Raw genomic sequence first — 25,378 nt, forward strand, 5'->3', positions numbered from 1 at the left:
CCTCAGGACGTGGGGTCATGTCCTAATTAGACACATCATAGGTGACAATGATTGCCAGTTGAAAATACATCCAGTATGCCTACCCCACTCCATACCATGGTCTAGCGGCCTAAAATGTACTCAGAATAGTTGCCTTAGCCTACACCTGGGCAAAACCATCCAACACAAACCCATTTTATGATGAATATCAGAAAACACGAGCACTAAGTGTCTCATGTAACTTTATGGATACTGTACTGTAAGTCAAAACTAGAATGAATGGATATGCATTTGTACCTTAGTGAAATTGAAAAACTCCTAAATCCAGCTATGGTAAGTGGGGGACTTCTGTAGTTGATTTTTGATAGCACTTGTTTGGCTGGGAGCAGATATAAGACAGGTGTGTTATTTATTATTATTATTATTTTTTGTACTGGGGATTGAACTCAGGGGCACCCGACCACTGAGCCACATCCCCTGCCCTATTTTGTATTTTATTTAGAGACAAGGTCTCACTGAGTTGCTTAATGCCTCACTTTTACTGAGGCTGGCTTTGAATTTGCCATCCTCCTGCTTCAGCCTCCCAAGCAGCTGGGATTACAGGCATTTGCCACTGCGCCCGGCAAGTTGTGTTATTTATTCTACAATAATATTCTTAGCTACCAGATGTCCAGGTGGTCATGTAGGACCCCAAGGCCAACTGGACGTTAGAGTCCAGCTTGTATTCACTGTGGCAGCCAGGCAGGAAGGCACACCCTGGTGCTGGCTGCCTAGGGTTCTCTGTCCCCATGGAGCAGCACCAGGGAGGGCCACATACCATGGAGATGGGAGCATTTACTCACTGCAGGGACACCTCTTGCCAACAGTATTCTGCCTCCCTGAGTACAGATCGAGGCCTGGGAGAGGAAACAGCCTGGGTCAGAGGAAGAAAACCCTGCAGCCCAGGGCCCACCATGTGGCAACTGGGCTAGGGATGCAGGTGTGCGGGGGGCCTGGTGCCAAGGGCAGCTTACTGTGGCATGCCAGGCTGGGTGTGGGAACTGCTCTGCCCCAGAGCCCACCAGCAGCAAGGCTCACAGAATCCAGGGTTGGGCCTGGAGTAGATTCTCTGCATAGATTAGTTTGGCTAAAGCAATGAACCCCCAGGAAGGAGCACTGCATTGCCGCCCATTCCCTGTAGATGCAGCATCCTGCTCTGCGGCCCAGCGTCCCCAGGTTGCGACTTCTCTGCCTGTGTTTCTCCCGCCAGCCACCCGTGGGACACGGTGATCAAGGCAGCCATGCGGAAGTACCCGAACCCGATGAACCCGTGCGTGGTGGGCGTGGACGTGCTGGAGCGCCGCGTGGATGGCCGTGGGCGGCTGCACAGCCTGCGCCTGCTCAGCACCGAGTGGGGGCTGCCTGGCCTCGTGCGCGCGGGTGAGCGCCCGCCTGGCCACCGCGTCTTGGGGCCACCGCGTCTTGGGGCCCCTGTGCCCTTCTCTGCCCCACCCCGCCTGCCCCATTGGGCGCAATAGCTTTATCTGCTTCTTCTGCTAGGCTGCCTGCCGAGATGCCAAGGTGCACTTGCAGCTCAGGCTGTCGGCTCTCAGTCCTGGAGGCCAGAGCCCCAAGTCAAGGTGTCCGCAGGCGGGCTTCCTCCAGGGCCTCTGCGCCCCCTACCTACATGTTGACTGTTTCCTGGGAAGGACACCACTCATCCTGGAATAGCGCCCACCCATAGGACCCCATTTTTACCAAATTAGGTCTAGCAACCCGTCCTACTCACAATCTGAGGTCCTGTGGGTTGAGGCTTCAAAATATGGATTTAGAGGGGACACAATTCAGCAGATAACTGGAAGAGTTGCTCTGGAGGTCACTAAATGAGTAAATCTGGCCCCTTGTTGCTACTGGCTCTCTCAGAGACTCTTCCATGAGGGTTTGTACACCACAGCTTGGATCTGACATCCCTCGTGCCTGACCCTCCCACAGAATTCATCCCAGAGGCCTTCTCAGCAGAGGGGCCTTCTGGGCCACTTTGGTCCCCATCTCTCACCCTACTTTTTTGTCAAAGCATTAGTTACTGTCATGCACTCAAGCTCTGAACTCATTTAGTTTTTTCAACATCTGTCTCCTATGGGAATGGAAGTGTCCTGAAGACTAGATTTTGTCTGTTGTGTCCATTTCCCAGTCACATCATTGTCCAGTAAATAGGTGAATTAATTAGCAAACGGAATTCTAGCATGTTACTATACTAGTTTCATTTTGTTTTTTAGATTTTGGGGACCAGTAGGACTTTGACATACATCAAAGAGCATTCTGTTGTGGATCCAGTGAAAAAGAAAATGGAACTTTGTTCCAGCAATGTAAGCAATGGCCTAGGAGAGCGGTGCTTAGCCGTGTCCTGGTGATGGTGCGTAGCGCCTTCATTTAATCTTACTTCCAGCTTGGCTCTGGCCTCAGTGAGCACTGAATTTCATAGGAAGTTCAAATTTATTTGAGTTTTTAAATTTGCTTTTTATTCTTTTTTTTTTTAGAATTTTTAATATTTATTTTTTAGTTTTCAGCGGACACAGCATCTTTGTTTGTATGTGGTGCTGAGGATCGAACCCAGACCGCACGCATGCCAGGCGAGCATGCTACCGCTTGAGCCACATCCCCAGCCCTACTTTTTATTCTAATATAATAAAGACAGGTGTGGTGGCATATTCCTGTAATCTCAGCTGCTTGGGAGGCTGAGGCAGGAGGATTGCAAGTTTGAGACCCATATCAGCAACTTAGGGAGTCCTTCAGCAACCTAGTGAGACCCTGTCTCAAAATAAAAAATAAAGCACTGGAAGTGTGGTTCAGTGGTAAAGTGCACTGGGCTCAATTCTCAGTTAAAAAAAAAAAATTAAAAGACAAAAACAAATATAATAAGCATGTAGAAAAATGCACATTTCCAATTAAGGGAACCAAGTCTGTGAGCTGTTTGTTACTCCATGGTGTGATTATGGATGACGACAGTGGACTGTATATTTCAGAAAAGCCAGAAGAAAGACTGTGTGCTGTAAACACAAAGGGTAACAACCACTGGAGGAGACACTGTGCCAACCTGATGTAGCCCTCTCACAGTGTGTGCATGTGTTGTATTTGACATGCCAGCCCATGAAGATGCACAGTATTCAGGTGTCACTTAAGAGGGATAAGACAAACAAGGCCCATGTTGATGACTGTCACCACATGAACACACTGGCTGGCAGATGAGGTGACAGGATACAACTAGGCCCCGGAGCCCCTGGGCAACCTGGGCAACAAAGAGAGACCTGGTCTCAAACAACAAACAACAAACACTGTCTTGATTCCTAGAAGCAGATGTGACTTTTAGTGGTTTTTCAGTTATTTTTGTTTTTGTGGTACTGGGCTTGAACCCAGGGGTGCTCTACCACGAAGCTACATCCTCAGTCCTTTTTAATTTTTATGAGAAAGGATCTTACTCAGTGGCCCGGGTAGCCTTGACCTTGTGATCTTCCTGCCTCTGCCTCCAGGTCACTGGGAGTACAGATGTGTGTCACCAAGCCTATTTTGTTTTGTGTTTTTGCAGTGCTGGGGATGAACCCAGGGCCTTGTGCATGCCAGGCAAGAACTCTGCCACTGTGCCACACCCTCAGCCCTACTGGTCATGCTGAAAGCCATGTTCTCTCTTCACTCCTCTTTTACTACTTTTAATTAAAATTGTGTAGATGCATGTTGGGGAAAATGCACAGGATAGGAAAATGGCTCATTTTACAAATATCACTTATTCTTAGTAACCACAGAAATGAGCCATTCTGGGAAAAATCCCATCCCAGTACTCCTCTGTGGAGCTTTACTTCTCCATCATCCCCCTTTTCTGGTTTGCCTGCTTTGTCCCTTGGGCCACAGCACTGGTTGGAATCATTCATTGATTGGTTCCACTAACCACATCAGGAGTCTGCTGTCTGCCAGGCATCATGCTAGGGGCAGGGAATGCAAGACAGATACTCCTGCCCTTGCTGGTGTACCACCCCATGTGCAGCATGACCAACCTGTGCAGGTGTGTAAACAGTAAGGGCAAAAGCCCCCGATGGGGCCATGAGGTAACCTTGTAGGGGAGCTAAGGGGTGGCTGGGGTTTGAAGACTGCAGGCGTTTCCCAGAAAGACTAGCAGGTGTACCCTAGTATCAGAACACAGATGGGCCGGGCAGGCAGAGGCTGGCTAGCTGTGGAGGAATAGGGAAAGTACAGGATTTTAGTGAAATTATTATATGAGCAGAAAATAAGTGTTTATCACTGCTGAAGGGTTATCTTGCTTTTAACAACTTAAACTTTTTTTTTTTTTTTTAAATGGTCTTGCTAGGCACAGTGGTACATTCATGAAATCCTAGCTACTTCAGAGTAGGGAGGATTAAGGATTGCTAGAGGCCAGGCGATGGAGACCAACCTGGGCAACAAAGAGAGACCTGGTCTCAAACAACAAACACAGGTTTTGTGTTGGAACTGGCTCTTGGAGAAGAGGGTTCTATACTAGGTTGCTGAAGGACTCCCTAAGTTGCCTCTCCTGCATAAAAATTCCAGCACTTCCTGGTCCTGGGTGGGAGCCAACTGGCCACATGTGGCTATTTAAACAAATTAATTGGAATGAATGAAATTAAATCCCATTCTTCAGTCACACTAGCCACATTCTAGGTGTTCATTCACTTCATGTGTCTGCAGCCACCACGTCAGGGAGTACTGTCAGCTCCTGTTCACAGTGCTGTGCTGGAGCACCAGTTCTCCAATAGGCCAAAGCAGAAAACCTAGCTGAATGAGGCACTTGGCTGTTTACAGGAAGTGATGTTGAGGAGACAAGGCCTCCACAGTCTTTATGTGGCTACTGGGGTCTGTCCCATGCAGTCCCAGGAGCCAGGGCCTCAAGACCTGGTTCTGGTGCAAGGGGGAAGAGAGCTTGCTATTGTTCACATGGGCACTGTCCTTTCCTGTACCTGCTGGTGCATCTGATAGCTTGGAAGTACCCTGGAGTCCAGAGCACTGGCACAGAAGAGATGCCAGCTGCCCACAGGAAGAGCTGAAATATGGTGTCCCTAGAACGTGATGTGGTTGGGCCTTTGGTGCCTATGTGTTTGCTTTGGCTCTGCTCAGTGTTAATTTTGGGGTGGAAGAATATGGGCAGATGGTTTGGGAAGAAGTACAAGAGAAATAGAACTTAAAGCTATTTTTTTTTTTCTTTTTGAAGATCACACTCACAAATTTGGTGTCAGTGAATGAGAGGTTGGTGTACACACCTCACCCGGAGAACCCTGGAAAGTGAGCCTTCTCATCCTGGGATTTGCACATAGAATAGCAGAGGTGGGGGAGCTCCCTTTTCCACTTCTTCACCTATTCTCTCCCGCAGGACTGTGCTCACACAGGAAGCCATCATCACCGTGAAGGGGATTAACCTTGGCAGCTATCTGGAAAGTCTCATGGCAAACACGATATCATCCAATGCCAAGAAGGTTTGTACCAGTGTGGGGCTCTGTTTGTGGTCTGAATATTAAGTGCCAAGTGAAGCAGGAGACATTTTTAGTGCTATAAGTCCTCCTAGGTGCTGGGGCTCTCCATCAGTAGCTGAGCTTATAATTCCACAGCATTTCCCACAGTTACATTCAAAACCAGTGGCATTGGAAGGCTGGACAGGGCCTGAAGGGCAAAATGTCTATGGCCAGGGGAGCCATAGGGCTACTCTCCTTAGTAGGGAAAGTAAGGGGCAGACCTGGAGTATAAACCCAGCCAGGGCAGCTACCCCTTCAAGAGAGCCCAAATTCTGGAGGTTCTGCAAAAGCACACAAGCTCACCACATGACACTAGGAAATGGTGTGCTCTGACGCTGTCAGGCAGCATGTTCTGTACAACAGGCACCAGGTGCTGTGCTTGAGTGCCCCAAGCTGTGGTGCCCACTAGCAGGATTTGGGAGTGAGCTCTGTGGAGGTCTCCATCTGTGCCCAGGGGCTGGGGTAGAGGCAGAGATCAACCTGGGAGTCCAGATGTCCTTCCCCTCCATCAGATTGGTGGAATGAGCTTGGAAGTTGGGAAGGGAGAAGTTCCTCAAGTTAAAGGTGGTTCTTGCCAGAGCAGGGCCTTTGCTTTCCACCTTGGCTCACTTCACGGCTCATGTCTTCCCCTGGTCCATTCCTCCCACCCTGGCTTCTCCATTTTCATTTTCTGAATCAGTTGGGCTGTCCTTCCTTTCCTTCTGTTACAGAGCTGGGGCCTTCTGAGAAACTGAGGCAGTATGAAGACACCCCCCCCCCCAAGCCCTGATTCTTGCAATCAAGTCAGAAAGATTTCAGGCATGTCACTTAGAGTGACAGAAATGAGTTTATTGAAGGAAAAGGGAAAGGGAACACTCTCAAGGGAGAGAGTGGGTCCTCGGAGAGGAGAGGGGCAACTTGCCTCTCCTGCATTCATTTTATTGGGGATCCCAGAGAAGTTTCCAATGTTCCACCCAGGTCCACCTCTTGACCTTTGAATGACAGCAGGGTAACATCAGACTTCCAAGTATTCACTGCCATGGCAACTCTAGGTCACCTTGGCCCGTGCTGATTGCTTCTAACTGGATCCTTAACCATACATTCTTATAGATTTTATTGTTAGGAGGAATTATCCTTATATCCTGGAGTTTCAGGATCTGGTTATTACCAATAATAATGTCTGGGTGCCTCTGATGAACATTATTTTGGGCTTGGATTTCTTCTGCAGATAATAAGTAGTTTGCTGAGGAGTGTGACATAGTCTGTCCTCTTAGACCAGCGAGGATGCATGTAAATTGCTTCTTGGAAAAGAAAGCATCTGGGGGTCAGCGCAGTGGGCCCATTTTATAGAATTGTTCTCTAGACCTCATGTTCCCTCCATCCTCACCTGTCTGTCCCCTCACATTTCCATGCTTAAGTCACCAATTGGTGAAACCACATTTGGCCTGCATTTTAACTAGTTGCAAATAGAAGAGCCTGCCTACCCTATTATTATTTTTTAAAAGAAAAATTAGATCTGAGGCAGGCTCTGCTGTACCCACCTGTAGTCCCAGGAACTCAGGAGGCTGAGGCAGGAGGATGTCAAGTTGGAGGCCACCTGGGCAGCTTTGTAAGACCCTGTCTAAAAAAATGAGAGGGGCTGGGGCTGTAGCTCAGTATAAGAGACCCTGGGTTCAGTCACCAATACCATCCCCATCAAAAAAAGAAAAGTCCAGATTTGAGAATTGTAGGCAGTTACTTTGCTCTACTCAGGGGAGGTGGGGCAGGAAACGTGTGGAGTTCTCATGGAGGATATGCCCCTCAACTTCATGTCCTCAGGTGCTTGGCTTCAGAAGTCGACTGGAACAAAATATTCCAGGAGGGTGGGGACAGGGGCTGCCCAGTGATGTAAAGCCCCCTCAGAGCTTCGTGGAGAGCAAGCAGGGTGAAGGCAGAGGAGCCACATTGGCTTTCTTTTACTTCACTTCCTAAGAGGTGGTGTGTGAAAGGCTTAAGGAGTCACTGCCTGTACCTAGGAGGAAAAGAGTCATCTTCTCTGCTGGAACTGCCTTTTGCCACCAAGAAGGCAGATGGGCTAGTCTTTCCATATGCCTAGGAACAGCTGGTAGCCTTGTGTAGATGGGGTGGGGGTGGGGTGCAGGTGGGCCTGTGGCCGGGGCCCCCCTGGCCTCTAGGCAGCAGGCTCAGGGTTGGGACTTGGGACATCAGGGTTGCATTCGCAAACCTCTGGGGGAATGAGGACCTTCTGTGTTATACTAAGGGGGTGCCAAGGCTGGGAAAGCTGGAGCGAGGGTGTCAATTTACTAAGATGGTAGAGAAAACATTCCGGCTGATTCTGAGCTTGAGGGCGATGCTGGACAGGTCGCTGCTGTGTCTTCACCACAGTGTTGCTCCCTCTCCTGCTGCCCACGCAGGCCTGCAGCGGAACTCACAGTGGACCTTGTTCTGTGTTGCTGCAGGGGTGGGCTGCTATTGAGTGGATAATCGAACATTCTGAAAGTGCTGTGAGCTAACAGGCGTGGACCTGCACCTCGGGATACACGGTGGTCACTGCAGTGCTCGTGATCCTGGTACAGATGTTTGGCGTTTCATTAACCGCGTGCATGGGGCGTGTGCAAGAGGATGCTCAGGAGCCCGCTGCGCTCCCCTCCGGGCCTGTGCTTCTCAGTGTCCATCCCCAGGTGAACCCTCCAACCCCACTGCTTTGCACTTGCTTGCTTCATGCAGGATGTGTTTTCCGGGGACACTTGAGCTGCTGTCCTCTGGTGCCTGCAGGTTCCTCCTGCAGTGCGCGGCTAGTGAAGAGCCCTCCTTGGGTAGGTCAAGATGGGCTTAAAGGCTCTTCTGAGGCGAAGAGATTTCATTTGGGGTAAAATTTGTTCTCTTTTTTTGGAGCTAGGGATGGATCCCAGGGTCTCACACTTCTACCCCTGAGCTCCATCCCCACCCCATACATAGTCTGTCACCTGCCAGAGCCAGTGTTTAGCCTCTGCCTGCTTCTCTTCAGTGGCAGAACTATCCCTGGCATGTCTGAGAGTGTCACAAGCATTGCTTGATTTGTGCCTGTGAAATTGATACTGGGTGCCCAGCACCCTTGGCCACGTCTCACTTGGGAAAGGAGACCAGAGCCCTGCCTCCCTTTGTCCAGGGACTCCTCATGCTCCTGGTCCCCGTCAGGCTGCTGGGCTGTGCTGCTCTGGGCCCAGCTCCCCATTGTTTGTCCATCTGTCTGTCCCCAGCCTGCCTGCTCTCGTTTGGCCGTCCTTCAGCCAATAAGCTGCCTGGTCCTGGTGTCTTTAAGAACTTGTTGCTGATTTTGCCTCAGTCACTGAAGCTGCAGTTTGCCAGTGACCTTGACCTTGAATCCAAGGCTGAGAGCTGCCACAGTCTTTCCTCTTTCCTGGTGGCACTGAGCTGAGCACTCTCAGGGAGGTTACCAGGCTGGTGTTGCAGTGTGTGTGTGTGTGTGTGTGTGTGTGTGTGAGAGAGAGAGAGAGAGAGAGAGAGAGAGCGAGCATTGATGTGAGTCATGGCTCCTCAGGTTCTGTTTCCTCCAAAGCCAGAGCTAACCTGCCTCCATCTTCAACCAGATTCCTGACCCCAAAACTCCAAGAAGACAGGAAGGAAGAGAAAGAAGATGGAGAAAGGCGAGCTAGACGTGGCTCCGGCCTGTCTGGAGGGGAACCTGCTGGCACGGAAGCCTTGGTGACCTTGGAGCAGCCCTCAGCGTGCAGGCTGCAGTCATGGGCATGCGGAGGCTGCAGGAGTGCTGGAACCCCAGCGCCAGTCCACACCATGTCGCCACTGTGCCCTGGGCCTGTTCTGGGCCTTTGCTGCCTTTCCCTGGCACGGCCCCCAGCGCTTTTACTGGGACCTTGCTGCGAGAGCTCCTTCTTATGTCCCCACTGAGCCCTGTCCCTCTGCAGAGCTGACACTGTCCCTGCCCTCCACCTGCATGTGCCCTCCATGTTTCACAGTCTCTGATCCGGAAGCTTCCTTCTGCCCCAGGTCCCCTCTGCACCCCTTGGCAGGGAGCTCTGCTCAGATGTCACTTCACACTGGTGGGAGCTGAGCCCTGGGAGCCACTGGAATTGCTGTGGGGTCCTGTGGGCTGGTGGGTTTGTGGTCAATTACCAAATGTCTTTTCTCTGGAGTGGTCTGACTTTTGACGAGACTCCCCAGCTCCTGGGGAGGGGAGGAACACAGTGGCCTCCCACTTCCTACAGGCTGGGCAGCAATTCCTCGATTCTGGCACTGCCCTCTTGGGACACCTAGGGGTGTGGGACCTGCTGGGCTCTCACTGGTGGCTTTGGGCCCTGCCTGGGCTGGACTGTCCCTGTCTACACCACCAGCCCCAGCTCTGCTCTCCCGCTATAACTGATGGCCTCAGGGTGCCAACACCTCCAAGTTTTTGAAGTTTGTTTTCCTGGTTTTCTCCTCATAGTTTCATGGACATTTCAGGGATCACGGCAAAAGGCTTTTTCTCAATGTTTTGAAATCAAAGGTTTAAAACAATACTAGTTAAAAAAAAAGTCAAAGCAGCCCATATTTAATTGGTTAGAAGAAAAGCACAGGACTGTGTTGAACAGAGTCCTCTGCTCTCCCTCTGCAGGTGAACTCCCCCACCCTGTTCTCACAGACCCTTCCAGAAATTCTCCGTGCCTGTGAAAGTTCACATATGGGGTTTGATCTTTCCCTTCTTTCATTAAACTTAGATAGGATCGTGCTGTGTGTACTGTTTTGTGACTGTCTTTTTTTCCTACTTTTTTTTTTGTGTGTGTTGTTAGGGGGGTTGAACTCGGGGCACTCGACTACAGAGCCATATCCCCAGCCCTATTTTGTATTTTATTTAGAGGTTTCACTGAGTTGTTCAGTGCCTTGCTTTCTGCTGAGGCTGGCTTTGAGCTCCCAGTCCTCCTATCTTGGCCTCCTGAGCTGTCGGGATTACAGGTGTGCGCCACTATGCCTGGCTTTTTTTCTCCTTTTTTTTTAAAACATATTTATTTATTTAGTTATTGGCAGACACAACATCTTTGTTGGTATGTGGTGCTGAGGATTGAACCCGGGCCGCACGCATGCCAGACGAGCGTGCTACCACTTGAGCCACATCCCCAGCCCCCTTTTTTTCTCCTTTTTAAACATTATCTTGAAGGTCCTTTGGAGGATTCCCCCTGGAGGATTCGCTGCATGCACCCAGCCCTAATCCCTGGGGCCCCGAAGGCCACATTCACTGGCTCTGCTGTGCCCAGTCCACTGGTGGGTGAGGAGGGACAATCTCTGGGTCACTGTACCCCACTCTTTCCAGTGCAGCCTCTTGTTCCCAGGTTTCAGGATGACTCTGTCACTTCACAGGGTCATTGTCTAAGTGTGTCACCTTGGGAGTTGTGTTCTGGAGGGAAGCATGTGAGGCTGATTTGGAAAGCATGTGCTGAAGGCTGGATAGTGTCAGGGCAGCTTCTCTGATCTGTGCAGCGGTGAGGCCGCAGAGGTCCCGGGTGTTTTTGGAGTAAGATGGCATTTTTAGTGTGAGGGCTGTTGTAAATGTCAGTCAATTGATTCTGCCCAACTTCTGGCAGCTTGAGGGAGGTAAAAACAAGCCCCTGCATGCACCGAATTCTCAGTCTTCCATGCTTTCAGTTTTTGTTGTTTTTTTCCCCCCAAATTTCAGTTTGGTTTACTAGAGTGTCAAGTAGGTTTACAAGTACTGCACTCATCATTCAGCTCACAGAAGGCCAACATTAAGGGAGATATTTTTCTCCAAAAGAGATAAGCTTTCAGAATCTTTAATATGTTAAAATTACACAGGCAAAGATAAAACCTCATGTCCCATTCCATACCCCTTCCTGCTTCCTGCTGTTGTACAGCTTGCTGCAAATGGGAATTTTAGTTGTTTGAATAATGGTTTAAAAGTCATCCCTTGCTCATTAAATTAATTTTGAGTAAAACTGGATGAGACTTTTCTTTATGCTTTCTTCCTTACCCCAAACAAATAGAAAACACAGTGCTCATACTACAAGATCAAATGCAACCATAAACCTTGGAGGTGAAATTCAAGTACAAATTCCCTCCCTTGGGAATGTGGACACCAGACCAAGGAGATCAATCTGGAGGACCCCAGTGGAGCCCGTGTGGGCACTATGTAGCAGATTGGAGCACACCTGTAGAGAGGGTATTTTTAATTTTTATAACTTTTTTTTTTTTTTTTTGGTACTGGGGATTGACCCCAGGGGCACTTTATGATTGTGTTACAACTCCAGTCCTTTTATTTATTTATTTATTTATTTTGTTTTTGAGACAGGGGCTGGCTAAGTTGCTGAGGCTGACCTCAGACTTGTGAACCTCCTGCCTCAGCCTCCACATTGCTGAGATTATAGGTGTGCACCACCACAACCTGGCTTACTTTTTGTAACTTAGTCACTAATAAGCGGCACCTGTCAGCTGTAGAACCTTCTAGTGAAGTTACAGGTGCTCATGGGGATGGATGAGCTTTGGAGCCTCTACTTCTCAGGTCCAACCATGCTGTGTCCAGCGGTCCCAGGACTGCCCAGCAGGGCAGGCTGGCACTCTGTGGCCCCGGGTGACTTCAGTACCACCTGTGAGCCCAGAATGGCCCAGGTGTTTTTTAAAGCTGGTTAATGAAAACCCTCAGCAGGAGGGTGAGGAGACCTGGGAGGCCCACGCGGCCCTTTGTGGAAAACACTGCCTGCACCTCCCCAGGACCCCACGAGACCCTGGTCGACATTGATTGAGCCAAACTTTCCTCCTTCCGCCAGAACCTCGCTCTCGCCTTCGGGGTCACACAGCCTGCGTGACTTGGGACCTCCTTCTCGGCTTCTCCAAATGGCTCGGGTGGGTCTCTCCCCGTGTCACTGCTCCCGTGCTGGGTGTTCCTCCCCAGGCCTCGCCCCAGGGGCTTCTCTGGCCCGTGCAGGGGCAGGGAGGGCTGGCCTGCGTGACCTGGGAATGTGGTCACGATGGTGTGACTCCAGAAGCCGGTCACAAGAGACACTGCGCCCTGCTCCCTCTGTCACTCAGGGCCTGCAGGGGCCTCAGGGTACCTGCCTGTGAGCAGCCACCTTGGAGGCAGATCCACTAGCCCAGAGCAGCCTTGGGATGACAGGAGCCTCCGCAGACTTGGCTGGGAGCCCGAGGGGGATCCCTGCTACCACTGCTCCTGAATTTGTGACCCAGGGGGAATTGTGAGATAGTAAATGCTTGTTGTTCAAGCTGGAGTTTGCAGGCAACAGTAATAGATAACTCAGATGTCACCTCATATTTCCATCGTCTCTTTCACACTTTCCCTCTTGCTGTCAAATCCTTCCCAATGAGTCCTGGGCTAATTGGCTGTCAAGCTGGGAGGTTTTTTGTTCCATTTTGAAAATGTCAAAACCAAGGCTGAGGCTCTGGCACAGATGGCCCAGGTGGTGCCACATGGCCTAGAAGTCTGGGCTCTCTCCCCTCTTTGAACCGCCTTAAAATCTCCTGTCCTGGAGCTGGCCTTGCCTGAGCGCAGCTCATGGTCCAGGGCAGTCAACCCTGGAGATTTACATGGCCTCCCCCGAGACCTCCTTTTCACCTGTTCTCATGTATATTTGATTGGTTTGTACTGAGGTTTCTTCCAGAGCGAGATCAGGTGTTCTGCTTGCGTGCACAGTCTGGGTATTCGCTAAGACTCTTGGGGACTGATGGCCAGTCACTGTTAAGAGGAGCAGCTGGAAATGCAACAGGGTGAGGCAGCTTCTGGAGACCCATGGTCTCTTTCTAACCACTGGCAACCTCACTGTTCCCCCTTCTTCATCTGTAAAGAGGAGGCTAGTGTCTGAGTGCTAAAGGAGATGCTGTGGACTGGGGGCATAGCTCACTGGTGGAACAGAATGTTACCTTGCTACTAGTTGGGTTGGGGGTTGCACCCAGGGCCTTGTGCATGGTGGTATGTGCTCTACCACTGAGCTATACCCACAACTCAGCAATTCTCAAAAATTGGTAAGGCATGGTGGTGCATGCCTACCTAGAGTCCAGCTACTGGGGAGGCTGAGGCAGGAGGATCGCTGGAACCCAGGAGATCAAGGCCAACCTGGGCAACACAGCAAGACCCCTGCCACAAAAGCAAATGTTGAAAAAAACCTATATTAACCATAACAAACTAAGCGGGGAATATCTTCCTATCCTAAAGCTTACTTTCTTATTGGTAAATAATATAACAAATTTGGAATAGTTCGGTTAAGTTGGAATAAAATTGTTAATGAAATTTTTATGATTCCTACTAAGAGTTAACCACACTGTAAGAGTCAGGCAGTGAAGAGTATGGGCCCAGTAAACCTGGCGCATTTATGCAGCCGCCTCCTGACAGGCACTGGGCCCTGTGCATCTGCACATCTCTTTGTTAATGGAAGGAGACAGGGGTGCAGGCCCCCACCCAGGGCTCCCAAGCTGGAACAGCCTCTGGGAGAGTGAGCCAGGGAAGCTAGGTGGTGAGTCAGGGTCCTGAGAGAAAACTCCGTGTTTCTGAGTAGTGCTTGAGCTGCTTCTGGCTCTTCCCTTAGCCAGCTCAGGGCTGCAGTGACTCGGTGTAGAACTGTCCCTGACCGTTGTACCCCCTGGGCCGGGGGCTGTCAGCACACTGCCAGGTGCTCTGACATCCTGATGGACCCATCTTTGTGTTTCTCACTTATTCCCATCTTGAACGTGCTGTTAACTCACTCTGCACTTACTGAGCACCTGCTTCATGCCAGCCATTTCTTTCAGAAACTGGGATACATAGGACAGGGAAGAAATGTGGCTGATATTCTTGTTTTCATGGAACAATGAAGTGGGATATGGGGTGCTAAGAGCCGAGGGGGAAACACACAGGCCCACGTACAGCGGGGAGAGAATGTCACGAGCAAGTCAAGGATGGGAGCAAAGTACGTGAGGGTGGAACTTGCAAGTGTTTGACCTCTTGGAAGATGGCACTGTGCAGGGAAGAAGGTGCACCTTGTCCATTCAGCACTGAGAGCGCCCATCAGCAGAGGCTGAGGACCATTCTTGTGGGGAATATCTTCATATCCTAAAGCTTACTTTCCTATTGGTAAACAAATTTGGAATAGTTCAGTTATGTTGGCCCAACTGGAATAAAATCGTTAATGAAACTTTTATGATTCCTACTAAGAGTGCAGGAAGGAGGCCACATCAGCTCTGAACATCAGCTGTGGAGAGGCATCAGGCAGGGCTGGAGGGTGCAGCACTGAGGGCCAGCCACCTCACTGGGGACGTCATTGACTCCAGCTAGCAGGACAGGGAACATTGGCAGCTATGCCGATTTGCCTGGATGTTTGTTTCCAAAAATGGTGTTTGTGTTGCCATGTACAACAAGTAAGTGAAAATAGCCTGCTCATGTCGTGGCCCCCGCCACCACCTGCTTCTCTTTATATCTCCAACAGGAAGTAGGCAGCACAGCATGGGTCACAGAGACTGAGCCTCTGCTTCTGCCTCAAGCTTCAGATAAACCAAGCCCAGTTTGCACTTTTTCCTGCTTCCAGGTAATGTTCACAACCAGCTTGTCTTCAGACAGAGAGGTACTACTTAAAGCCAGGCACTGTGGCACACGCCTCTGATCCCAGTGACCCAAGAGGCTGAGGCAGAGAGGATCACGAGTTTGAGGCCAGCCAGACTTTATCTAACTTTATATAAAAAAATATAAAGGGCTAGAGGTGTATCTCTGTGATAGAGCTCTTGCTGGGCATTTCATGGGGCCCTGTATTCAATCTCCAGCACTGTGCAAAAAAAAAAAAAAAAAGACAGACTGCTTAGAATCAGCCATGCTGCACTTGGTGGTTGTGAAGGCTGGCTGGGGCTCCACAGACTCCTCTCCACTTCTAATCATAGCAGGTCAGGTTTTAACTGCAGTTGCTGTTTGGTGCCTGCATGGTCCTGGTAGTTTAACACAGTAGCTCCAGTATCTCTTTGGGTGAAAAGTGACATAGTGACTGTCTAGGCTAACATTCTTTGTTTTATAAATTGAAGAAACAAGCTGGGCACAGTGGTGCACACCTGTAATCCCAGCACCTCCAGAGGCTGAGACAGGAGGATCGCTAGTTCAAAGCCAGCCTCAGCAAAAGTGAGGCACTAAGCAACTCAGTGAGACCCTGTCTCTAAATAAAATACAAAATAGAGCTGGGATTGTGGCTCAGTGGTTCAGTGTCCCTGGTTCCCATAAATTAAAAAGTAGATAAATAGGTAGATAGATAAATAAATAGAAGAAACATATCCATAAGTGTTCAGGAGCCTTCGTGAGCTGAGCAGGAGCAGTTTCCTTAGTACCATTTCTGATCTGTGAGAACTGGGTGCTCATGAAGACTCTCCTTTGCTAGCTAGGCTTTTCTTTTTTTCCCTTCAGTATCAGGATGGAAGCTCTTGGGTCCTGCAAAGGCCTTTTTGCTAGAGATGCCACCTGGGAGTGGAGAGGGCTCCACCGCCTACAAGGAAGCTTCAGCCACTGCTGGACCTGGGGGACCCCTTGGACCAGATAACCCCTGGCACTTGTCCACCATGCGCTCTGTGCAGTCAACTCCCCAAGGGACCTTGAGTGGGAGCCAGGGGTCCTAGAGCTTCATCTAAAGTTGCGCTTCCTTGGGTGGTGAGTAGGAGACTGGGAATGGTCGACCTGCAAGGCAGCCTTTTCAGGCTGCCCCACAGGCCTACGGGGCTTGGTCGTTACTTTTCAACAACTGCGAACACGCAGTCAGCACCGGGAAGACTGCAGAAACTCCGAAGGTTTTGTCTCCTATTAACAGCTTCCCTGCAGCCAGCACGGAAGACGTTGATGTAACCGATCCCTCTGCTCTCCATCTGGCCCTGGCGGATCTAAGGGAAAGACAGACTGGTCTGGGGCACTGGGCCATGCCGGGCTTCAAAGGACCATTGTGGTGCAGTGACACTGAAACTGAATGTCCTCAGGACAGCACATCAGGATTCACTCCCACACAGCCAGCACCGCTCACAGGCATCCTGCAGCCCCAGGAGCCAAGAGAGCTGTACCTGAACGCAGTCAGTTTACAGAGCTCTAGCCTCCAGTTTGGTCTTTCAAATCAGAGGGGAACAAAAATAAATCTAGGTTGCAAACTTGACAAACATTAGCATTTACTAAAAAAAGTACTTTGAGAACTACTGCTTCCTACTAAAACTCAATACAAAATCATCTCTGTTCAAGCAAACTTAAGGAAGATTAAATCAACTTAAAAATGCTTTGGAAAAAGCCTTAGATTGAATTTTTAACAAGAGGAGCTCATTAGTATTTGGAGGGCATGGTTTGTTCAGAAGCACTGCATCATTTGCTCAAAGATGTCCAAAACATTAGGAAAAAAAAAAAAATCACCCCTCACAGAGTTTTCTATCTCTGGGAGCAGCTCACAGAGATGATAGGATAAAATGGACACGTTCAATTATCCACTGTGGTTCGCTCTACCCTGGGAAGAGAGTGGGGCCAAGTGGGAACAGTGAACGCCTTTGAAGGTCAGGCGTTGAAACTGCAGTAAACAAGCAGAGCTGGCTCGACACAGTAGCGGTGGCCCTACTCGGCTTCACCATATTTCAGAAGTTTTCTGCAGCCATTCCTATTCATCAGTGGTGAGCGTGAGCATGGGACCTCACTGCTGGCTGAGTCTATGATAAATTTGCTAAGCTGCAGCAAAATAATGTGTGGATCTAGCAAATAACCAGGTAGTCACTCCTAAGTCTGTCACCTAGCACAGTGCCACATAACACTCATCACTGTGCAGGAAGTCAGCCAGCAGTGCCAGTTTCGTTGACTTCACAACCAGCATACCTGGGCTGCTACACATTTCAGGTAGACAGCAACTCCTTTTCATTTGTGGGGACATGGTACCACACACAATACACCTGACAGCTTGTGCTGCCCTCTCTTTAGTCACAAAAGGGCTTAGTCAAGTGTATCTGCGACTTCCTGCTTTAAACCATCTGCAAATCCAATGCTTCATAAGAATAATAGATTACTGTTACTTTTTTATTTTTTCTATTTTAATTTCAAGCAGACTAACCTTTGGTAAAATAATATTTGTCAGGTAAAATGCTAATGTTCTAATTCTGGAGCCTTCCCAAAGACAATAAGACTTTGATGCAACATGAAATAAAATGACAATAAAAAGTTACTAGAAAAATTTTTTCCCAATTGAGAAACACAGTAATTTGACATATCCAACATCAAATTAAACTCTACAAACATTGCTGAGCGGCTACTGCTCCAAAATGTGAAGAGCCTCAGGGGTTTAAGGGTAAGTGAGTGCTGTCCACGGGGACATTGCTTTGTCACTCCTGCAGGGAGCACTGAGCTCACCTGATGGCTAGATGTGGGCAAGTGGATAAGGGCTGGGGTCATCACCCTTCTGTCCCTCTGCTTCTATGTGCTTTAACGCAACTCTCAAATTTAGGAAAGGAAGGTAGGTCTTAGAGTCCAATAGGGGTCACAATCTGCCACATGGATAGACATGCCTCAGAACTTAACCTGTGTGCATGTCACTAAGATTGCAAAACTTTTATTGAATATTCTTGTCCTATTTTGCTATACAAAAGGGGGCAGTGTTAGGCAGCAGAGATCAGAGTGTAAAACTCTAGTTACTGAGCCAAAGAAATGGAAAGAGACTTCTTTTCTATAATGTTCTTGATTAGCAAAAACTTCATAGTAAGTAGCAGATACCTGAAAACTATCCAAAATAACCACCAATTTTCAAGCTTTTATATACCAAAGGGAGGCAACTTTAAATAAATAGGAATAGCAACTATGAAGTTTAGTTAGGCTAACCTTCTTTAGAATTCGATCATAAAAGTCAAAGTGAATCCTCGCGTTGCCTAAAGCACTACCTGGTTTTTGTGCAGAGATCTTTCTGTTGGGAGGCTGGTCATAAAATGCTGACCGACAGGATTGGGAGGCACTGAAGGCCACCCTGCACCTGACCACACTCTGCCCATGTCATGTATAAAATAGAAAAAGGCTGAGATCTGACCAGAGTAAGTGCGCATGTCATTCACATTTGGAGTCTTTTTCTACTCCAAGACGAGTAATAAAAAATAGGGAAGGAAGCAGCTGCTGGGTCACCTCAAGGGGGATCCTTGAGAAGCCAGGACCTGGGGGTTCAGTGGCACCTGCTCCACAGGGGACAGAAAAGGCCTTGCTGCCGTCCTTAAATCATGAAAGCGCAAATACCAGTAAAATGTGTCCTTCTGTGAGAAAAAGCTCCAAAAAATGCAATGACATGCAGATTTAAAACATTTAAAATATCCACATCAATACAAAGAAAGTGAAAGTCTCTCTCCTCAGTGAAGCAGCACCCTGCCCACCACGATGCAATTTATGACAGGTGCCGCCCCAAGTGGCCGCAGCACCTTCACAGTGGGCGGAGCCCCAGCCCTGCCTGGGGGTGGGAGGCTGCTGCCAGCCCAAGCCTTGAGCAAACTCTTCTGGATGTAGGGGAGGCCCCTAGAGAAATGCAGGCTGGGACCTCCCAGGAAGGGGCACTGCCCCTGTTAAAGACTTTTCTCCAAGAGAAAAATGCCCAGTAGGCTCTCTAATCCCATGCTGCATTTTGAGTTTGTTGACCTTTCCCCTCTGGAACGAGATCACGGCACGACCTATGCGTCCTACACAAGCTTGGAATCAAGGACCAGAAGCAAAGTGCCCAGGCTGTTGATTCTTGCAGAGGACAGGAGCTGAGGCATCACCCTCAGAGAGATGGGAATTCCCACACCGGCAGAGAGAGGCCAACCTTGGAGGAGGTCCACCTGCTGGTAAACGCTCTCTCACACAGACAGTACACAGGCCCTGCCACCCCAAACACGGCCGCTTCAAGTTATTTTCATAACTTAAAAATATGTAAGCAGGAGTTTCTCTGTGATATTTGGTAGGTCTAATAACCCCACCCAGCACTTCCCCTGGTGGGGCAAGTACTCTTTTTCTTTCCTTCACTCCTAATTCCAGGTGAAGTTATATAAAACCTCACAGGGAGCCTTCCCAATCATTGCTCCCAATCTTTTTTTTTTTTTTTTTTTAATAGTTGTACATGGGGCTGGGGTTGTGGCTCAGAGGTAAAGTGCTCGCCTAGCATGCTAGGGCACATGAAATAAAATAAAGATATTGTGTCCACCTATAACTAAAAAATAAATATAAAAAATAGTTGTAGATGGACAGCTTAACTTTATTTTATTTATTTTTTTATGTGGTGCTAAGGATCAAACCCAGTACCTCACATGTACTAGACAAGTGCTCTGCCACTGCGTTACAGCCCCAGCCCATTGCTTCCAATCTTTAAAACAGCTACTCAGTGTTTGATAGTCTTGAAAACACTTTGAAGAAGCAAAGCAAGTTAATCAGGAGCATTCATGGTACCCTAGAGAGCCAGCTTTGCTCCAGGAAGTCAGCAGGGCCAGGGGAGCTCCACCCCTTTCCCATCTGAAGTAAGGTGGCTGGAGGAATACCCTTCACTGACCCTCACAGGTCAGAGTGTACATTCAAAGTAATCATCTTTCCTGAATTCTAGTTTTCAAAGTAATACTAAAAATGTGCAGATATGGTTCCAGGGGAATAAATATTTCAGTTCAGGTAAATTTAAAAGTAACATTCTCATTTTTTCCTAATAATGGTGTATATTTTCTTTCACTATTGTAGATGCAACAAAGGTAAGGGTGAGAAAGGAGCACATTCAGAGCAGAATCTGTGCTACTTAGAACCTGCATTCTCTATTTAAAATACATTCACTCAAGATTAAAGAGCAACACAAGAAAACTACACAGTGTACTAATTTTTAAGTCCTTTTATTTTCTAATTACTTTTTAGTTGTCAATGGACCTTTATTTTATTTATTTATATACAGTGCTGAGGATCAAGCCCAGGGCCTCACTCATGCCAGGCAAGTCCTCTACCAATGAGCCATAACCCCAGCCCTTAATTTCCTTTTGAAAAAAGGAAATAACCAAGGTTTGGTGATAGAATCTGATGTTCTCTTTATGGACATAGAGTAAATTAAAATGTTAAAATTTTTTTAAATTTATTTTTTAGTTGTAGTTGGACACGACACCTTTATTTCACTTGTTTATTTTTTTATGTGGTGCTGAGGATCGAACCCAGGGTCTCACACGTTTGAGGCGAACACTCTACTGTTATAACTAAAAAATAAATATAAAAAATAGCCCCTAGAATTTTTTTTTAAATAGTTGTAGATGGGGCTGGGGTTGTGGCTCAGAGATAAAGTGCTTGCCTAGCATGTGAGTAAATGATTAATGTGCTGATGTCATAACAAGGTTTAGAGGGAGGCACATCTCACACAATAGGGTGAACACCCAATCATCATACTTATGAACTGAGGGATCAAAAATGTTAGAATTTTTAACCTCTTGCAATGCTAGGGATAGAACACAGGGCCTTGGGTATGCTAGGAAGTGCTGTACCACTGAGCTACACCCCCAGTCCTTATAAAGGATTGTTTTAAATTTAAATGGCTCCCCAGAAGTTGCTGAGGGTCCTCTATTCCCCCACATGCCTATGACAGTAAGCTGCACTCAAATTTCTGACTGCTTGACAACTAACCTTCTTCAGGATAAGCTCCCGCTTCAGAGGGCCACCAAAGCCCAAGGGCCCAGGCTAGACTTTGGGAGCAGGAGATGTGCATGTGGGCATGTGTATGCACCTGCTTGTGGTTGTCCTATGTCTGTTTCTGTTGAGTAGCCAAACCTGCTGCCTGTCTCTGCCTGTCTGAGGGGTTCTGATGGGTCTCTGGCATCTCTAGAACACCAGTCTCCTCTGCCTGGCCTGCTTTCTTCAGTCAGCTTGAGTTGCTGATCCCAGGGACTCATCTGACACTCAGGTCTTCTCTAGTTCAGAACTGCACTGTAAGACAGCCTAGGGCATGGCTCTGCTCCTAGGGTGGCACTGATCCTGCCTGTGGGTCCCTAACTCACGGTTGCAGGAGTGGAAATCTTCCTTTTCCTGGAAAAAGGCCCAGAGCATCTTTGCTTAGCTTTCTCACTGCAGTTCTGGTACAGCAACAATCAAACCTTTGAGGAGAGTTGTCAACATAGGTTAGCAGCAGTTATTAGAGCTAAACCAGAGACCCCACAGCTCCATTTCGAGGAATTGATGCAAGGCCTGGCAGGGAGGTAGAATTAAACAGAGGTTCACTAAAATTGTGCATGACTTTTGTGACTTGGTCTCTACCTTCATCAAGGGCTGTTTTCTCATGGAAAAGTAATGATGTTGGACAAAACTTCTTTGACCCAGTTAAAAAAATTGTTTTTATTTTAAATTCAAGCATTCTCACACACTGCTAGTTGAAATACTAGCAAGTTCACATGATACATGAAATTTGGAGTTAGATGGATTTCAAATTCAACTTTGAACTTATACAATCATTCTGTGTTGTTTTTTTAAAAAATAAAAGGTGAAAGATTTATATGATCTGAGAAAGAACCATGTATCCCTTTCTTTTTTTGCAGTACCAGGGATTGAACCCAGGGGTGCTCTACCACTGAGATATACTCCCAGTCCTTTTTATTTTTTATTTTGACACAGGGTCTTGATAAATTGAGCAGGGTGACATTCAACTTTCGATTCTCCTACCTCAGCCTCCTGGGCTGCTGGGATTACAGACAGTGCCACCATGCCTGAGTCCTTATTTTTAAAATAAAGATTGAGTTACTTCCTAAGATCTTTGTGAAGATGAGTTAATTGATATCTAAAGTCTATCTTAAGAGTTAGCTCAACAGAAAGTAGCTATTAGAGGGGAAGGGGAGGTAGTGAGGAATGAAACTGACCAAACTTACATTATGTACATGTACACATATATCACAATAATTCCCACTATTTTTTTAAAAATTTATATGTGGTGCTGAAAATCGAACCCAGGGCTTCACACATGCTAGGCAAGTGCTCTACCACCGAGCCACAATCCCAGAACACCACCCCCCCTTTTTTTTTTGTACTGGGAATTGAATCCAGGGGCACATAACCACTGAGCCACACTCCCAGGCCTTTTTTTGAATTTTATTTAGAGACAGGGTCTCACTGAGTTACTTAAGTCCTCACTAAATTGCTAAGGCTGGCTTTGAACTTGCAATCCTCCTGCCTCAGGCTGCTGAGCTGCTGGGATTACAGGCATGTACCACCATGCCCAGCCTGATTCCCACTATTATGTATAATTAAAATATACCAATAAAGAGAATAAAAAAAGAAATATGACCTCTTAAAACTGAAAAAAATGTTGATATTATTTCCTTTAAGGAAACTGACAATATGTAAGCTATAAAAATGTACATTCTTTTATCTCCCAAATGTAGTTCTGTTGGAGGGACAAATGAGGCAAGGCACTGAAGATAGCAGGAAACAGTTTTATTTGGCTGCAGCCAGGTTCAGAGGGCATAGCTTTTGCTGTAATCAATTAATCCCCTGAACCCTGAGTTCAGGGAGTTTCAGAATTTTATACCCAGCATGTAAGGGGAGGGGCTCAGAAGTTCACATAAAAGCAACTTTTTCTTTCACTGTTCTGGACAAGTTAACTCTTCAAGGACAACACCTGAGAGGGGGAGAGCTTCATCTCCCTTTTCTTTCCTCCCCCTGCCAGCTGTTACCATGGGCCCATTAGTAACTTATTTTAAAAATGTAGATATCTCTGTGAAGCCCAGCTCAAGGCCAGAGGCCTTGTTTACACATATCTTCAAAGTACTATACTGGATACATTTGTGAAAAACTAGTAAGGGGGTATCCAGCACCTGGAGTGCTGGTATCTTCTCGGCCAGTGGCCAAGTAAATAGGGCAACCTGAAAATAGAAAGTTTATCTACAATGGACTGTTTTGCAGAGACTCTTTTGCTGACAATCCCAAAATCAGCCATGGTGAAGAGGGCTTTTCTGTGGAGAAAGGGGGTGCCACTTCAGTTCTAGAAATATTCTGAAATAACTTAATGTAAAAACGTAATATAAAGGTGTTCACTGTAGTAGTTTTACTTGTAATGGCAATACATTTGTGCCAATTTAAATGTTCTAAAATGGGAGACTGGGCAAATAAAGTACAGTAAATTGCAAAAGATGGCATACCATATGGATTTCAGAATAGCCTCATGTTTGAAAAGGACATTTAATCAGACAGTAAAATGCTCGTGGTATTTTGGTAAGTAAAAAACATAGGTTAGCTCTAGTTCTGGCAAAATGACAGATTAGACAAGCTACTTCCAAGCCCTAAGAGAGGTATGAAGCTTCTGGCCACCACCAGTGGACAAGTTCAACAATAGAAATTCCCAAGTTACCACCAATGGCTCAGTACCAGTTGGCTAGCATCAAGGAGGCAGAGCCAGGAGGTTATGTCTGACAGTAGAAACTCCAAATACAACAACCCCAACTTGAACTAATGCTTACTGTGAATGGACAAAGCTACTGGGTAAGTCCAAGAGAAAACATATTGGTTTGCCACTTCTGGCAAGTGGATTTTTTAATGGAAAAGAAAAAAATTAATTTTACTTGGTTAAAACACAAACTTAGGACTTTAAGAAAATGAAAAGACAAGTCAGTGTCTCACAGTTCTTAAAGTGATTAAGAGATCCGTTTTCTTTCTGCATAAAACAACAGAGTTTATCATTGATGTACAAATAATTAATATTCTACTTCATAAGACCATTTGATCAATAATAACATATTACAAGGATTACAAGGAACTTCAGAACAAAATAAGAATTACTTAAACAGTAAACTGCTCTTTGTGATCCTACAGACTTATGTATTAGCCTCACAATCAGCAATGAGGAAACTGCTGGTGGGTGATGTCATCAACTGAAAACTGCCTCTCTAGGTGACATCCTACAGTGGGAGAAGCTGTCTCTCAAAAGAACATCAAGTCTCTAAGAGAAAGACACAACCATGATCAGAGTTCACTGCGCAGGAGGTGTTCTGGTGGCCTTAAGACGGCAGAACAAAAGCTCTCTGTGGGGTAGCTGAGAAGGGTGTTCACATTCAGGACAAGGTGCTTGGTTTGCAGTGTTGCTGCTTCTCCTCCAGCCATTTCCAGGGCTGCAGGATATGGGGTGGCAAACAGGTAGGGCACAGAAGTGCAGTGCAGGCCACATGCTGTCACTTTGGGCACAAACACTTCCCTTAGGAGGGAAGATGAACTTCATGGTGCCCTACAAGGCCCTCAGCGAGGCCAGGAAGATGGACAGTGAAGGTGGAAAGACTCTGGCCTCCACCTCCATTTCTAGTCACAGACACAGCAGCTTTCTGTAACTCTGGGGTAAGGAAAAGTTCTGATGCTTAAAGAAAGGTCTGGAAGCCTTTCCTTAAACCAGGAGGGAAGGAGCAAAATGGGGAAGAAGGTGATTAAGAGGGGGACGCAAGAAAGCAAGATCAGCCTTCTCTGAGATTTCCCTTGACTCAGCCTCTGCAGCCCTGAGTCCTGACTCTGCCTTTGCTCCTGGTGTGACCTTGGCCAGGAGTTCACTAGGTAAGTCAGCAGAGCCACCACATGCCAGAGGTGGAGCAGAGGCTCCATGGCCTCCTGTCCTGGAGCACAGGCCAGCACAAGCATGCTAGGCCCATCCAGGCTCTGGTCATCGCACAGCAGAAGGGAAGGCCCCTGCCTGTCTGCCATGTTCATCTAAGTCTAACACCCAGGTCCCACCTCCCGCCTGAGGCTGCTCCAGCCTTCCACCCTCTGAGACCACCAGACTCCCATGCATTCAGTCACACAGTCCAAAGTGCCCTCAGACACTGTGCTCAGAGAGGCTGTAAGGATCCTTGGCTGTAGGTTTTCATTTCTTATTTAAATGACAAATACCAGAGGACAAAGGCCATGGTATTTCTGCCTCCACCTCTAATACTTATTGAAGTCAGTCAATAAATATTTGACCAGAAAAAAAAAAAAAAAAACGGAAAAAACAAGT

At 47.5% G+C, this 25,378-nt stretch overlaps 1 protein-coding gene and 1 non-coding gene across 5 annotated transcripts in view; one reads left to right on the forward strand and one right to left on the reverse strand.

Moving 5' to 3' along the window:
• The window catches only part of Prelid3a (PRELI domain containing 3A), a 17,073-nt gene extending 6,718 nt beyond the window's left edge, over window positions 1-10,355 (forward strand). For 3 of the 4 annotated variants that reach the window (XM_048806762.1, XM_048806764.1, XM_048806765.1), the window contains exons 2-6: window positions 1,229-1,397; window positions 2,235-2,324; window positions 5,192-5,262; window positions 5,351-5,453; window positions 9,059-10,355. In XM_048806762.1, the coding sequence (XP_048662719.1) occupies window positions 1,229-1,397; window positions 2,235-2,324; window positions 5,192-5,262; window positions 5,351-5,453; window positions 9,059-9,124 (499 nt within the window). In that variant the 3' untranslated portion in view covers window positions 9,125-10,355. Of the gene's footprint in view, window positions 1-1,228; window positions 1,398-2,234; window positions 2,325-5,191; window positions 5,263-5,350; window positions 5,454-7,927; window positions 8,039-9,058 lie in introns of all 4 variants that reach the window. The other variant, XM_048806763.1, reaches the window with a different exon arrangement.
• Window positions 10,356-20,723: 10,368 nt separating this feature from the next.
• LOC125617885 lies at window positions 20,724-20,824 on the reverse strand. The gene has a single exon (XR_007349007.1). It is a non-coding gene; the product is annotated as a small nucleolar RNA U13 (small nucleolar RNA).
• Between the last annotated feature and the right edge of the window lie 4,554 nt (window positions 20,825-25,378).

This window comes from Marmota marmota, unplaced genomic scaffold (genome assembly GCF_001458135.2).
Source record: "Marmota marmota marmota unplaced genomic scaffold, marMar, whole genome shotgun sequence".
NCBI classification, from domain to species: domain Eukaryota; kingdom Metazoa; phylum Chordata; class Mammalia; order Rodentia; family Sciuridae; genus Marmota; species Marmota marmota.